This window comes from Miniopterus schreibersii (genome assembly GCF_964146895.1).
Source record: "Miniopterus schreibersii genome assembly, chromosome: 12".
In the NCBI taxonomy this organism is placed as follows: Eukaryota; Metazoa; Chordata; class Mammalia; order Chiroptera; family Miniopteridae; genus Miniopterus; species Miniopterus schreibersii.
Genome location: NC_138112.1, coordinates 48,762,252 through 48,778,460, shown reverse-complemented (window position 1 = coordinate 48,778,460; position 16,209 = coordinate 48,762,252). Strand labels below are relative to the sequence as shown.

At 48.4% G+C, this 16,209-nt stretch overlaps 1 protein-coding gene across 1 annotated transcript in view; it reads right to left on the bottom strand.

Annotated features, from left to right (window-relative positions):
• Nucleotides 1-16,209, bottom strand: part of NAV2 (neuron navigator 2) — a 342,947-nt gene that overhangs the window by 95,013 nt on the left and 231,725 nt on the right. The window contains exon 12 of the mRNA XM_081154569.1: nt 11,252-11,374. Within this exon, the coding sequence (XP_081010695.1) occupies nt 11,252-11,374 (123 nt within the window). The remainder of the gene's footprint in view (nt 1-11,251; nt 11,375-16,209) is intronic.

Below are 16,209 nucleotides of genomic sequence, written 5' to 3'. Positions count from 1 at the left end.
CTGAAATCCCACTTGTTTTCCAAGATCTGTGAACAAGTCCCCTCCTTCAGGAATCATTCCCAGTCTACCCTGTGCTAAGCTCTCATTCTGACCTTGAACTGTAAAATATTGATATTCCCTGTCTGCACTGCCCTTTCCCTCTGCTGCTCATGACCTGGTCCTGGAGCTAATGGAGAGGGCTTCATCTGTCTTCGAAGAAGGCTCTCCTCCAGATCCCTGTGTCCCCAGAGCACTGCCACAGCATGGGTAAGTCCCTGGTGAGTGCTATGCTGAACCTCAGTCAGGCTTGCCTCTTATCTTAATTGAAGATCTACCCTGCTAAGGGCCAACCACTGTATTCACAGTGAAAAATCCAAGGCCTCGGCTGGGGAGACATAATTCATCCAGCTAAAGCTGAAGTTTAGTTCAACAAGTCTCTACTGCTCATTGATAAATGAGATAATCCCTGCCTTCAAACTTAACACGAAGGAGTCAATATTTTGTTAGAAGTTAAAATAAGGGCTTGCGCAGGGTCCTTCGGGAGCTCCAAGGAAGGAAACTTACAAAGTTTGAGGTGCCTAGCGAGGTGACATTGGAGCTGACTGCTGCGAAGGGTGTGTGTGAGCCTGGCAAAAAAGGGTAAGGGAAGGACCTTCCATGGGTAAAACAAGCAGACCTAGAACATCATAGCGTGGAAGGTGAGGCTGGTATGGCCACAGGGGGCAAGGCTAGGTGGGCTACTCCAGAGGTTTGTACTTTATCCTGCCTGTGACCTGGGGCCACAAAGGATTTTAAGCAGGAGAGCGATGCACATGGTCGGAGCTACATTTGGGCAGGGTCACTGTGGCTGTGCTGGGGATGACATGTGCAGTAATAGGACAGGGGCAGAGAAAGCAGAGGACCTGTGCCAGGAACCACAGCATACAAGAACATGCGTCGTGAAGCGGGCGGATGGATGGATGACAAATAGAAAGAGTCCCAGCTCTCAGGCTCCAGGGTAACTCAAATCTGTAATCTGGGAGCTGACCTCCTTGGCACCAGAGTGGCTGGGTCATTAGCATGACAAGTGCTGCTTGCGGACAGAGGCCTCCCCTGCAGACTTCCTGCAGGGATATTCAAGGCCAGGGCCCACATTAGCTCTACCAGCTTTCTGGGTTTTGCTCTCTATCCCTTTATTCCAGATCATTAAGAGCACAACCCTTGGGGAGACTGCCTGGGGCCCTTTGTTTAAAATGAGAGGCAAGGACATTTAATTGCCTTAGCCAGACACCCTGCTTTACTCCCCTCTCTGCACCCCTCCGCACCCCTCCACACAGCCTGCCTGGTCAGAACCCCAGGCCCTCCCAGGGCAGTTTCATCCCAAAGCATGAAATATAATCAGTGCACGTTCCGAGGCCCCCCTCCAATTACGCCTCTGATCTTTATTTCCAAAAGCAGAGCTGAAATTATAACTTGGCTCAGAGAGACGTACACATCCACAGGGTCATAAACCCTTTCAAGTCCCTTTTCAAGACCTTTGCTGGGGATTTTAACAGGTTTGCACCTCTGAGGCTGTTATATGATGTTGAGTCTGCCAATTCCAAAGAGTGGGACCTCCTGCCAGGATGTGGAGGGTGTTGACTGTTTCAGCTTTTGCATTACCCACTGGGGTATGGTCCCTTCAAATGATCTCTCAAATCTCTCCACTTCTTGCTCTCTCACCTGCATCATGTGGGTCTAGCTGCTACCACCTCTCATTGAGACCCCACTGTGGCCTCCTGACTGGGCCCACTGTTTCCCCCGTGGCATTTGTGTGGTACATTGTCCACCCAGCAGCCATTGTGATCTTAACCCATACATCAGATCCCCCTGCCCCCTAATTTAACTTTACCCCAGTGAATTTCCATTGTCCACGGAGTAAGATACAGACAAACACAACTGCAAATACGATGTGAAATAAACAGACTAAATGCTCTAAACGACACTAGCAGGTGAGAACTTCCTTAGAGTGGTCAGGAAAGGGGGCTCTGAGAGGTGGGAGATGTTTGAGCGGAGACCTGGAGGAGAATGACTCTGTCTTTTAAAGAGAAGGGGGGAGGGGTGGGAAGCACATCCCAGGCAGAGGGAATAGCACAAGCCAAGGCTCTGAAGCGAGGCAGGGTTTGGAGAGTTCAAGGGATTGCTGGAAAGCATGGGTCGGGGATGGGTAGGGATTAGGACATACCCCCACCGAATGCCCCGTGGTTCCGCAGCACATCTCCTCCGGGGCTTCAACGACTGCGTGCTCGTGGCTCCCCGACAATTCCCGTCCAGGCGGCCTGGAGCAGCAGCCCGGGAGGACGCTCTTTAAGCCTCATTTTGCCACTGGGGAAACCATGGGGTTGTCAGTCCCTCTCCCCCCAAACTCAGGGTAAGCCAACAGGAGAGGTGGCGTTAGAAATCCTTGAGCCATGCAACCATCTCATTTCCCTCAGTTCCCATTTAATCTCCCCCACACAATCGTGCAGCATCCCTCAAAATGTCAGAGTCTCCTTTCAGATCTCATTTCAGCAATTTTACAGTACTGAGCACCACGGATTAATGAGGGAGATAAATCAAAGTGCACAGTGGATGAGGGAAAACAACTGGGCTGTGGCCGAGCAGACAAAGGCGGCCTCCTCTCCTATAGCACAGAGACACAAAAAAGCCCTGGAGTCTTCAGCGGAGGCTACTCCCGGGAGTAGGGGGCTGAAGGTGGACCCTGAAGGTCACCAGGTGGGATCAATATGACAAAGGCAACTCTGATGCCTTCCCTGGAGGTTCTGGCACTGAAGAAGTTAAATATCCTTAAGAGAAAAATATGACACAGCTTCAAGTGCCCCTAACAGCAGCAGGGCTTGGCCACAGCCTGAGCTGCACACGGGCCTTCCTTTCACTGAGCCTGGGAGAATCAGACCTGGGAAGACGGCTGTCTCACAGGTCAGCTGTCCAGATGCCATTACCTTTATAGCTGCCAGTGAGGCTCACCTTCTAGAAGGATGGCAGCTGAACCTTAAAAACAAGGAAGGTGAACACAGTGATGGAGAGCAAAGATTTGTTTTCAGAGAGATGCAAATTCAAATCCTAACTTTGCACTGTGGCTTTGAGAAATGCCACCTTTCGGAGCCTGTTGCCTAATAGGTAAAACTCATGGTCTCCTTGCATACACCCAAGTGCTGTTTTGCCCTGCAGGACTCTGGTGCAGTGTAGAGAAGTCCCTCCAAGCCCCCGGACACTGCCCGATCCCGAGGCTGACTGCCCCGCCTTGGACAGGCTGCACTGATTTAGGGAACAATCCAAGTCTAATTAAATCCTGAGTCAAAACACCCTCCCAAATAAATACAATTCACTGCTTATCAGTCACTTGGAATTTTATCTTGATGAAAATAAGACCACAATTCCATGAGCTTCAACTCCTAATATAATTTTGGGGAAGCTCCAAGTTACAGCAAGAGCCACTGCAATGTAATGAAAGATTTGCTCTAAATCGTCAGAAGGGTGGGCACCCCCACCACTCTTATCCATGGCTCTGTCTGCCCTGGACTCCCCCTTTGGAAGATTCATCTGGTCCTTCAACGCTGGGCATTCTCCATCACCTGCCACCAGCAACGATAGTTACCCTCCTCTCTTACCCTCCTCTGAGTGTATCGAGGCTTAGAGCAGGCTCAGCTCTGAGGTGCAGTGAGGATGGACACCTAGAAGTTTTCTCTTGTTTCAAAGAGGTCTGCCGTGTGCAGATGTGGGGGGCCCTCAGCCTTCTGGGTCTGCACACACCAGAGGTCTTGGGTGAGAACCTCACTCTTAACAAACCATCACATGACGACACCTGTCATTGTGACTATCAGAGACAAAAAGTTCATAGGGTCCCTGCCCTGCATGGATGAGCTACATTCACGAGCCACTCTGTTAATTCTTCCCTCAGGTGACAGACAAGACCGCTGACTCACCGGAACCCAGGGACCTCAGGATCAGCTGGCTGACCACACAGGTGATGAAATGGAGATGGGTGGATGGGAACTTTGTGCCCAAGATGTTCAGTGGTGGCAGAGCCAGATCTAGGACAAGGTCTCTTGGTTCCCAGGGCACTGCTTTCCTTACATGGTCTGCATTCATAATAATCACCAAAGAGATACTGTGCGTTCTCATCAGAGTTACTTTAGAGTTCGCGCTTTCCAAACTTGCACTACGATGACCTTGCTTCCCCGAGCCTGGAGGACAGCAAGTGGTCACTGGGCCACTAACCACGTCCCTGGGCTTCGATGTCCTCATTGGCAAAGTGAGAGGGCTACACCTGATGGTTCTGAAGGTCTCTTTCCCAGCCTTGCACTGTAAGCTTCTATTTGGACTTGGGAGAGGCAGCCTTGGGAAAACACACTCCCAGGCACGGGGACCTTGAACAGAAACTCCAGGCTGGCACAGCTGTAAGCTAAAGGTTACACTGCAGCCGGGACACTTCTCCACAGGCCAGTGTGAGGACTCCGTATACACCCGCTCATTTCAGTCAGCTCTTACATTTCAGTCACAGGAATCGGGGCTAGGCTGCTCTTCAAAAGCGACAAAGGATATTAAAGGAAACAAAAGAAAATCCCAAACGGATGGTGAGATAAGCGGGCCCATTTGGACACTTGGGTAATGTTTCTAAAGGATCTTTCAAATCATCACCGACAGGAAAAGACACTGCCTGCGTTTTATTATAACAAGTTCCCAATGTGGGACAGCAGTTAGCCCCCAGGGATACCCCCAGTCCTTTCTGCTCCCATGACACCCCCACCCGGTGAAAGTCTCTACAGCGCTGGTACCTCGAGTTGTGCCAGCTTATTTAAGGCTTCTCCCCTCTATTTGACTTCAAGCTTCTTGAGAGCAGGGAACACAGTAGGTGAGTCTCCCCAGGGCCTATTCTCAGGAAGTATCAGCTTTTTCTATAAGCTGTCACATGTCAAACTCAGTCCAAATACTTTGCTGAAATACAACTGACCCGTAGCACTGGTTAAAATTTCTTAAGCAATTCAGTCATCACGTTCCTCATCTATCTGCTCACTCTCCCCACCTAGAGGAGCTACTAGAGGCCATGAGTCAGGGTGGCACAGTGCCTGGCATCTGAGAAGTATATAGCAAATATGTAATAAATTGCATGATACAGAGTTGGCTAAATAATGGGGGGGAGGGGGCATTAAGCTAAGGCTGTCACTTGCATGTAATAAAACGAGAGTCACTAATGCAATTCATATATTTTCTGCTCTCACAGGCATATGGTAGAACTGTACTTCTCCTCACCTTTGAATTTAAGTGTAGCCACGTGACTTCCCTGGGCCAATGACAAGAGAGTGGAAGTTACATGAGCCACTCCAGCAGAAGCTTTAGAGTGTGTGGCTGACCACACTCCCTTTCTCTTTGCCATGGGGATTGTCAATGCTTTAAACAGAAGTACCCCCGGCACCCTGGGTCCAAGGGTGAGAATGATGTTGTATAACATAGCCTCCCACTGACCTGCAATGTCCAGACAGGGTGGGCTTTCTGGAGTCGTTTATTACACAGCACAACTTATCCTATCCTGACTGAAGCAAAGACTTGCCCGGGTACCTGGATTAAAACACATGATGTTATTTTCTGTTGCAGGGCACAGCTGTAGTCAGAGTTTGACTTGGGCTTGGTAGCCTATGGTTTGGGTTGCTAGGGGATAAGCAGAGAAGAATGGAACCCCATTTTGGCTTTTTCCTCTGACCTCTCATTTTGCTTTCTTACTGATAGACATTTTCTCAGTCATACTTTGAACAACCATCAAGTCTACAGGTTACTTTGAAACAACTATTGAAAAGGCTACACTTTTGGAAAATGTACTTTGGGAGGAATGATTATGCTCCCTGCCTCCAATTCTCTTTCTTTCTCTCTCTACCCTCCTCTCTCTCCCTCCTCCCACTTTCTCCTGCATGTCCCAGCAGGGGCTCTGCCTAAGAAATAACTGGGTTAGGGACCTGTTGCTTCTAGAGCGTAGGTACAAAGTTATCAAGTTGGGCAACATTAGGAAGTGGAAGATTCTCATGGGGCCACTATACTGCTTTTTCTTTTTTTTAAGCAAAATGGCAAGAAATGGCACTCCACAGACTATTCTTTCTCTTCTCTTTACAGCCCCCTGGGAGAATTCCTCTGTGGCTTAAGGTGCAGATGGTTTGCTTCCTGTCAGCACCCCCTCTGCTCAGCACAGGTGGCCCCTGCCCACCCATTCCACAGGAAGCAGCTCTTGCTTTAAAAGGAAACCAGTGATTCCAGCAGAAAAGAGGCCCCTGGGAAAGGCCAATGCAGTAATTATTACCCTGTTACCACGGAAATAGAGATTTGCCTCTAAGGTTCCTTTTATGAGCTTTAAAATGAAAGTGACTTTTACTCTCGCCTACTTTGTTAAAGGGGGAAGGAGGGGAGAGAAAACAGGATGAAGATCACTGGACGCATCTCTCTGTCCCAAGAAAACGAGTATCACCCTTGAGTGCGGGACTAAGAAAGTGCTCAGGGGCACCAGTGGGTAGAAGAGGCCATTATAAGGAGGAGAGGGCAGGGGGAATGAGAGAGGAAGAGAAAGGAGAGGAAGAGAGGTCAACCGATTGACCCAAGCAAGGAAAGATGAAGGCAAAATAGGATGGGAGAGGTCAGGAAGGGGGGGGGGGATAAGCAAAGTTCATTCTCACTTAGGCCAGTAGGAAGCTCAATGCTCAAATATTCAACCGTGTGGCACCTTATGGCTAGTATATCTGTATTCTCAATTTCCTCCCTTTTCTACATGGCATATTCTAACTCACACTTCCCCTGGTCCTTGTGCTTTCCTTTAATACACAATTGTTATTTCATTATATATGGTTACTCTAAGCTGTTATGGAAAGAAGAGGGCTTAATTATTTGTTAATTAATGAAATATAAAGAAAAGAGAGACCAGGGGATAGAGCCCAGAGAGCCCTGAATGGTTTGCAGGACTAAGGAATAATCAGAGTATTTTATCTTTGTTCAGTACTTTATAAACACTTTCGCCCCTTCACTCTGTGCACTTCCTCACAGTGGTCCTTTATCCCTGTAGCCAGGTGGCACGACATACCCACAGGTTCTGGAGACCAGGCCTGGACACCTACTAACTGGGAAGGGCTCCTAACAATTCCATCTGCAGGCTGGGACCTCTGGCCTGGGTTAAACTCCTCTCTGCAGGTCGGCCCTGAGTCTGTGACTGCACTGCCTGGGGCCAGGAGGCCGCCTTGTTCCACACAAATCACAGAGCCAAGCGGTGCTCGGAGAGGAGGGAAGGCTCAGCTTGGCAGGCTGGTCAAATACCAGGCTGCATAGTTACATCCTCACACCATGGGCCTTCCAGTTCGAGCTGAAAGTGGGACAGCTCTGAGTGCCAGGCCAGGGCTCCAAAGGCAGATGGCAAAGTGGGTGCAGGGACTGATCCTACTGAGAGCACAGTCTCAACACCTAAAATGTTCAGAGTTTGGGGGGGCAAGGAAAACCCAGCAACATGAGGGAAAAAAACAGTTTCTCCTTCCTGCCCGGTTTCTTGGCATCATGGTGGAGAGCAATTTACATTCTGTTCGTCTCAGGCTGATGTTTTACTATGCATTAGTTGCTTTGCTATTTTCTATTACTACCTCAATCAATAAAAGGCACAGAGTTCAATAAGCGTCCTAAGGGTTTAGAGGAAGAAGGGTACCAAGAATTCCAAAGTCCTCCCCCCGATTCAACGCACACGACAAGCCTGGCTTCTGTCTTCTTGTGCTCTCAGTGACACTTACATGACCCAGGGGTGGCATTTAGGGGGAGCATCTAGCTGCCTGTGCCCACTGCACAGAAACACAGAGGGTGGTGACAGGAACGGCCCTGAGCACAGTGACGGCTTCCAGGGACCAAGGAAGGGACCCGGGCATGGAAACTCTCCCAGAGCTGTGCTTTAAGCTGTGAACTCATGCTACTCACTGGAGTTCAAGAACTTCCGATGGGTACTGAGGGGACCGCAGAGCATGTAGGAGCTGGCGGGAGTTCAACAAACCCTTTGCTTGTCTGTGATCCCAGCCCCTGGGCCCTCCTGGGCGTACTTCTTCCTTCCCAGGCTGCCCGGACAGAGACCTCCACGCCAGAGTTCTCTTTCCTTGTCTGTTATCTGGGGCCTGTGGCTTGTGATGACTTGTCCCTTATGATCCTCCCTTCTCAGCTGGCTGGTCTAGTTGGCTGGAAGTAGCCACTGATGACTGTTGGGTAAAAATGGGAGCCCCGGGGTGGCAGCCCTGGAGTGAGATGTGGCCTTCTGAATTTACTACCTCCTTTTTTATTTCTCAGAAGCCCGCTGGTGACATAGAGGCTCACAGCTGAGGGGGCCTCTATCTCCCAGGTTCTGAAGGCACACATTGCTATCAGCTACTTTTAATAACCCTGCAGATGCCCCGGCCGCATCCTGCTGCAAAAGGCCGAGGTCAGGGTGGTAGGTCAGCATCCTTTAGGGCTGTTCTCGGGGTGGCACTGCTCAGGGCAGGGTTTTCCTACTCCACGGGGAGGTGCTGCACCTTCCCTTCGCCGAGGTCTAATTGGGTCTCATCTCTCAGTACTTTTCCTGTTTCCTTTGTAGAACCAGTCTGTTGCTTGTGTGTGAATCCATAAGGACTGGGCTGTCTTTTTATAAAGAACTTCCTAGAAATATCTCAGCTCTGGGACCTTCTTGTTTCAAGTTACAGGGGAAGGATTCTGGAAAGGGAAGGGTTCTCTGCATTTTTTTATCTGTCTAATTTAAATTATTTAAAGAACATATTTCCAATTACTGGGACAAGAATAGGATTGTGTAACCTGCAGCCAGCCATTTGCATACTACCTTTTTAAAAAATAATATATCTGCACACCATCTGTGATAGTCTCCCTTGATATTTCACATGACAGAGCCCACACTATCCTTACCCTAAGCAATATTTGTAAAATCATGGTTTGATGTGATAGTTATAAGTTTTTTTTAATCCGCACCTGAGGATATGTTTTTATAGATTTTAGAGAGACCGGAAGGAAGAGAGCGAGCAAGCAAAACACTGATGGGTGAGAGAAACATTTCCAGTATGCACTGTGACTAAGGATCGAACCCGCAACCTTTTGGTGTATGGGTTCCAAACAATTGAGCCACCCAGCCAGGGCACAGTAATAAGTTCTTTAAAATATTAAAATTAACATGTAATTGTTAAAAAAACATATTTCCCTATATACTTTCTAAAGTTATTTCCTATACTACCCACGCGAGCCTCCCAGTCTGGGGGACACTCATCCAGAATACAGTTTGGGGAAGAGATTCACATAAAGAACTTTACAGAAACAAATCTAACACCACTTCCACTTGGCTGAAGATGAAGCATTACTATGGTCTGTTTACAATAATTTTGGAGATTAGAGAAATTTAACTTATTCCAGAGTAATGCAAAACACCTCATTGCCTACAGGTCAACACATATAAAATAGGAAATTTAGAGCATTATTAAAATCCTATTTTTTAAAAAGCCACTTGAATTCTTTCATCAAAAGTTGGTCAGTTAGCCATTTAGTCTTACATGATCACCTGCGAGCAGTACTGTCGGGGAAGAACCAGAAGACATTGCTGTCTGTGTGGTCCCAGCATACAGTGAATTAGGAAAACATAACAGACGCTATCACTTTCCAGCCCCCACCCAAACCTTCCACCTCCAAAAGCAGAAACAAGCTCAGCTGTGATCTGTGATAATTCCATTAACCCAGCAACGAAGCATTAAATTAAACCGTAGCGCAGATTCTCCTTCTGCTACAAGGGGAAATGTACCTCATAAGCCTGCACTTCCTGCTAACAGATTTACTAACCAACTACATGTTTACAGGTGAACACAAACAAGCAAAATGACTTGGCAGGACTGTGAAATCTCCAGTGGGGGTGTTACAACAACTGATTCCCACCCCCCACCCCCGATAATATTTACTCTAAAGATTTTATTTATAGAGAGCTTTAGCTTTAGAAAGAGTTCTCAAATGGTTCATCTTTCTGTGGAATTTTCAAACCACTACTTAAAAATAAATTAATTACAGGAACAAAACCGACTTGAACTGGCACTGTCGTGGAAAGCTTTTTGTTATCTCTCAAACAAATCACCACTCCAGACACAGCAGGGACTCTGAGAAAGATACACGCAAGCCAGTGGCAGAGCCTGGGCCAGATCCCATGTTCCTGACAACGAATTCAGTGCTGTCTCCACCAGCTGAAGCTTCCCAGCTTCCCCCGAGAGAATGTGAAGACTGCTCTTCAGCAAATCCCGTATCTGGGAGTAACTTCAGTGTCTGCCTCTTTAGCACACTGCCCGAGTTCTCTGAAGCCAGAGAACTACGAAGTCACCTCACTCCTTATAAAAAGCAGGCCCTGCTACGAGAACAGCAAGAGGCTGGACTTGGGCTACAACTACTTGGCTTTCCAACACCTGAGGCTCAGCGCCCGAAAAGAGCACAGTGATTTCAAACGCCTCACGTCTAACCTCCACGGTGTGTCTCACCAGCCCAGATGTGGAAAGAGGTCAGGTATGCCAGAAAAACAGTTCCAGACAGGTCACTGAAGGGTATTGAAATCCAGAAATACAACACATCGGAGCTCAAGGGGATCCTGGAAATCACAATGGCTCAAACCTCTTCATAACAGACGGCTCCTGGTCATAGACTCAGTTTGTGTCAGAGTAAGGGACTAGAAGCTCGGCCGCGAAATATCCCTCTTTCTTTTAGCATTTTCTGAAGCTCTTTTCATCTCTGACGGCAGCAGCAATGAAGACAGGTCTATATAAACCTCAACTACTCAGCTCTATAGCCTCAGTCTAAGTGTATGAACCGACACGCTTCAGCCCGGCCGCCTGTGACCAGGCCCCGGGAGACTCCGCCGAGGCCAGAGAGCACCCGTCCGCACGCCGGCCTGCGCGTCCCCGGGACTCGGCTCGAAGGCGCAGTCCCTAGAAAGCCGCCTAACAGAGGAAGTGAAGCAGATCCCGGGGGAGGGGGGCGCTGAACTGACAAACACGCATAGCAACAGTCAAAACGACGACAAAGCCTACTCAAGCCTGAGTTCCCTGTGCTCTTGCTCAGAAGCACCACCCTATGCAGGGCAGGCCTCAGGAGCCCTTCAGCAGCCCACTCGCTTGCCATGCCAGCTGCTAGCCCCAGGCCCGGCCCGCCAGCCTCTGCAGGGTGGAAGCACCGCCCTCCCTTCTCAGCCGCCGTGGAACAAGCTGCACCTGCCCACCTCCAAGTGGAGCCAGCTTACCTGTCGGCGTCCCCGAGGCCCAGGGAGGTATTTCTCTGCAGAGTCTCCCGCACGACAGCCATCCCATCGGGGAGCCGGTTCAGGCGACGGGTGTAGAGGCCAAGTCCACCGTCGGTCATGTACCTTTTAAAGAAGAGAAGAATGCAGAAGCGTGGTCAAAAGCAAGTCCTGTACAAGCTTCGTTGCTCATATCCAGACGCCCTGCATGGCCACCCTGAGCTCTCAGGGGAAGGGACTGAGGCTTTCCCGAGGCTCCGTCACTGATAGGAGCCCAGGGCTCACTCAGCCGCCGATTCAACCCAAAGGATCATCAGCTTGCTAGCAAAAATAGAGCTCAGCTTAATTAACCCACACTCACAGGAACCTATGAAGCAGATGGAAACTAGTGAATAAAATGAACTGTCAGATGTATTCATGACATTCTTTTAAATGTCAGCAATTACATGAGCAGGTTTTCCACCTAAGTAATGTGAATGAAACTGGCAAGTCATAAGCAGATCATAGGAAAAAATATTACAGAACAGGGCACTGGACGAGGTAGGCAAGCTTTTAAGACAGGTGGAAAGAAAAGATAGAATATAAAAGAGCCCCCTTTGCAATCACAGGCAAGTTACTTCTCTGGGATTCTCGTTTAAACTGTGGGGATGTCACAGCCTTCCTGCATCACAAGGCGAGCACGCGGATTCGTGAGATAAGGCATGGGAAAGTGCTCTGGGATTGGCACCGGACCACAGAAATGTAAGACATCATTGGGGTTGTCATCATCTTGAAGTATCTATGATGGTGCATTCACCTTTGACACTGATGTCTTCCCGTGGTTGTCACAAAACTCTCTGAATACCACTAATGCTAATTCACTGCTTTCCAGATCTGTTGGTGATGCCACAACACTGTCTTCTGATGAAATCAGTGTAGTCCAGGGAAGGGGGGTGACCCCTGGGACTTTCTGTATAGATGGCTGTCTGTCCACAGACCAGACTAGTTCCTGAGATTCTTAGCTGTCAGTAGGACATGGTTCAGGTTCAAAGAGGCTTTACCTTTCTACCTTGGCTCCTTCACAACACCCAGTAAAGGAGACCGCTGTGTCATTGCCCCTCTTCAGAGGAGAACAGAAAGGCCAAGCAAAGCGGGAGAGACAAGCATTAAAAGTAATTACACAAAGAATTATTTAACTATAGCTGTCATCACTTTTTAAAAAACTGAGAGAGAATTTATGTACCATAAAATTTACCCTTTAAAGTGCAAAATTCAGCAGTATTTATATTTAGGCTTAAACAACAAACATTTGTTTCAGACCCTTCTGGCATCTGGAAAGTTAAAAATCAAGGTGCCTGAAGATTTGATTCTTGGTGAGGGCCCCTTCCTGGCTTGCAGACAATCACCTTTTTGTTGTTTCCTCACATGATGGAGAGAGAGAGCTCTAGTCTCCTTCTCATTGTATAAGGACACTAATCCCATTATGGGGGCTCTGTTCTCATAACCTAATTACCTTCCAAAGACCCCACCCCCAAATACTGTCACACTGGGGGTGGGGGCTTCAACATATGAATTTTGGGAGAACAGAAACATTTAAGCCCTACTACTTTTCTTATGTCATTTTTGTTTGTTTTGTTTTTAATCCTCACAGAGGAGTGCTCTTAAGCTGGCCCTTGAAGGATGCATAGGAGTTTGCCAGCCAGAGGAGGAGAATCCATAGGCACACAGATAACATGAACAAAAGCAGAGAGACAGAGGATGGTAAGTTAAGAGAAGGGTAAGTAGTTCACCTTTGTTGGAACATCAAGAGCAAAGACAGGAGCTGGGCTGCATGGGGACTGGGGCACAGTCAGGAAGGGCTTGGATGTCAGGTGGGGTGGAGGCCTTTGCCTGCAAACCAGGGGAGCTATGGAGGTACTAAGCAAATGGGCTCTGGCTTCTGTTCCAAAGAGAACACTCGCTCATTACTCCATTTTTGGTGAGCATCTTCTCACTGATACTCCCTTTTACAGATTTTTCAGAATGCACCATCTGTCTGAATCCCCTCTGAGTCATCCCAGGCCTCTGGGGAATGACTAGACTTGCACAGCAGACCTCACCACCCCTCCAGCCAAGAGAGGCCTGTGAGGGCGACGTGCCTATTACAAGAAATTTCTCAACAAAATAGGTGCATCCCATGTAACTGGCACTAGCTATGAAGAAGCCCTGGCATCTAATAAGACCTGTTAGAACAAATACGCTAGGCTTTGAGTCCAACATTTAGAAAACAGATCTTTCCTCCTCTTTATACGAGAAACCAGTGAGACTGGCCTTCTGAGTCACCTTGGGAAGGAGGGACAGGTGGCTCCTCGTTTCCAAGGTTCCCAGTTCGACACAGCCTGCGTAGTTGACACAAACTGACCTTCACTAACCTCAAAAGAAATCACCTACCTACCTTCCTTCTGCCAGGAACTGGGAAGGTGAGAGGGGATGGGAGGGAGAGAAACATGTACTGCTCTGATCTAGTTCAGCGCACTGCTAACAGAGCATGACATTAAAAACATCTAAAAAAACCTCGGATGCAAGAAACGAAAGCAGTACAAATGGGGGAAAGGAAAAGTCAAGCCTGGACGAACGCTTTTCTTCAAAGACATGTCAGCTTGTCTACGTTTTCTGGACACACTTCTGGTTTAAATGTGAACATTGTAAATAAAAATAGAATGAAAGAAATATATAAAATTTTCCTTGCCAATATCAATATAAAGAATGAACATTTATATCAACACGTACTTTGTTGCACAAGGTTAAAAGAACTATGTGGGCCTGATGAGAGGCCCTTGAAGCTGAGCGTCTCACCGACATACAAGTCCCCAGACAACACGGGCTTTCAGTGCCCCTCTGCTCCAGCACAATGCGGCACGACAGAAATTCTCCAGGTTTACTAGGATGTGAGCTGAGTTTCTGGACAAACCTGTCAAAGGATCCCTTTAGTGTAGGGCTTCTTAGAAGTCAGATGAGTAAACTTCCCTCTGGGTCACAGAAGGACACACGGACAAGCTAGTCTAACAAAGCTGCCTGAATCTTTGTGAAGAAAACTGATCTTTATGACAGAAAAGAAGCTGCTACTATGTCTGACTTAGGGCAGAAGAGAATGCATTTGAAATGCAAACAATGATTGGGGGGAAAACTGGGCTTAATTTCTCGGTGCTAATTATAAAACTGCAGCACTCAAATTTAGGTGAGCACTCAAAATTTTACTAAGGAAACACTTGGAAAACCGTTTTTAGGCACAAGAGCTGAGGCAAAGATAGCATATTTACCGCTCCCCTCCTCCACTTCCAATGACAAGGACAGAGGACAGAGACATATTACAGAGCGATTCTAACACCCTTCTCCCAGGATGTACTTAGTATTTTTAAATCAAATAAAGGTGAACTGTAATCAGAGAACATGGTGCTGCTGCTTCTCGGTTATGGGTCATCCTGAATGTACACACAATGAAACAAAACCAACAGCAGCCTTTGGAGAGAAAGCCCAAGGTTTGAAAGGTCTTTCCCTGTAATAACAGGACTTTAATTTTAAATAATCTGTGGACAACACAGGTAATCGAGAAACATTTCTTTGTCTTTCACGTCTTTGGGGACTCTGCGGGAAGAGGCAGAGGGGAGACATGGACCTGGAGAACCCAAGTTTCCTACCTCTCCGCTGGGTGCAGAGCTGGGCACCTGTCCTCGCTGCGGGCTCTTCAGGACATCAGCAGGCTGGATTGCACTCTTTTTAGGAGGACATGGGAGTTCAGTTTTCATCTCTAGCAGACTCTCCCCTTATTTTGCTCAAGCCTGGAGCAGCCCCCCGAGGCCACGCCATGAGCTACCTCGGCTCAGAGCACAGACCAGGACCACGGCAAGTGGTTGCCACCGCAGGGAGGTTCCTTCAATGGCTGTGAGCCACCAAGTGGGAATATCCATAGCTCAAGGGACAGCAGCCCCTTCCCTGGCTGGTCCGCCTGTCACTTCCATCTCATGGAGTCCTGGCTGTGAAGCGGCCGGACGGCTGGGGAAAGCCGGTGAGTTCTCTGAGCCCGGGGCGGCAGGAAGTCAACCTGCTGCCGACGCGAACAGGGCTCAGGAGGCCTGGAGCCTGCTCCGGGCGGTCTAGTCACAGAGCGCGCGTCCCTGGGGAGCACGACCCAGATGTTGCTAAGCTAGTCAGACAAGAGCCAGCTCTGGCTGGCCACGGGGACAGAGCAGCAGCAGGAAAAGGGAGCCTGAGTCAAGGAAGAGTCAGAGGGTCTCAGGGCCCACTTTGTGCCTCGGGGGAGGGCTGTGCTACAGACTAGTTCCTAAGGTTAAGTGCTGCAAAGGCACATGGCTGGGGTAATTGAGACAAAACTCAACATGTGCCTCATCCACTCTCCACCTGACACTCAAAATCTGGGCCGGGGACCAGCAGCTTCAGCATCACCTGGCAGCCTTTGAGGACAGTATCGCGGCCTCCTGAATCAGAGGCTGCAGCCCAGCAAGATTCTAACGCACGGGAGAGAATGGGAAGCAAGGTCCCTGTATTGGGGAGCAGATGACTCACAGGGGTGAAAACTAACGTGCTTCTCTGTAGACTTATTTCTTACCATGCCCCTTTTTATTCCGATGTTTTTTGTAGATGTTACAGTTTGCATAATATTTCAGTAATGCGGCACATGTAATATTTAAAGAACAAACACAACCTTTAATAGAGGAACAAGCTCCTTTTTATACAACCAAAACCATTAGAGACCACTATCTAAAGCAGAAATTCCTAAATCTTCCTAAGTTAGGGACCCTTTTGGGAAACTGCTAAAAACGATGGACCCCCATCTCATGTATGGTGCAAACCATGCATGCCTCCAATTTGAGTCGGTTCGCAGACCCCTCCCCATGTTAGCTGTCCCTCTCCTGAGTTAGGGCAGAAGTGGGTCCTGGCTGAGTTGGTCCTTTCCACATACTCTGCAAGTTTCACATACCTAG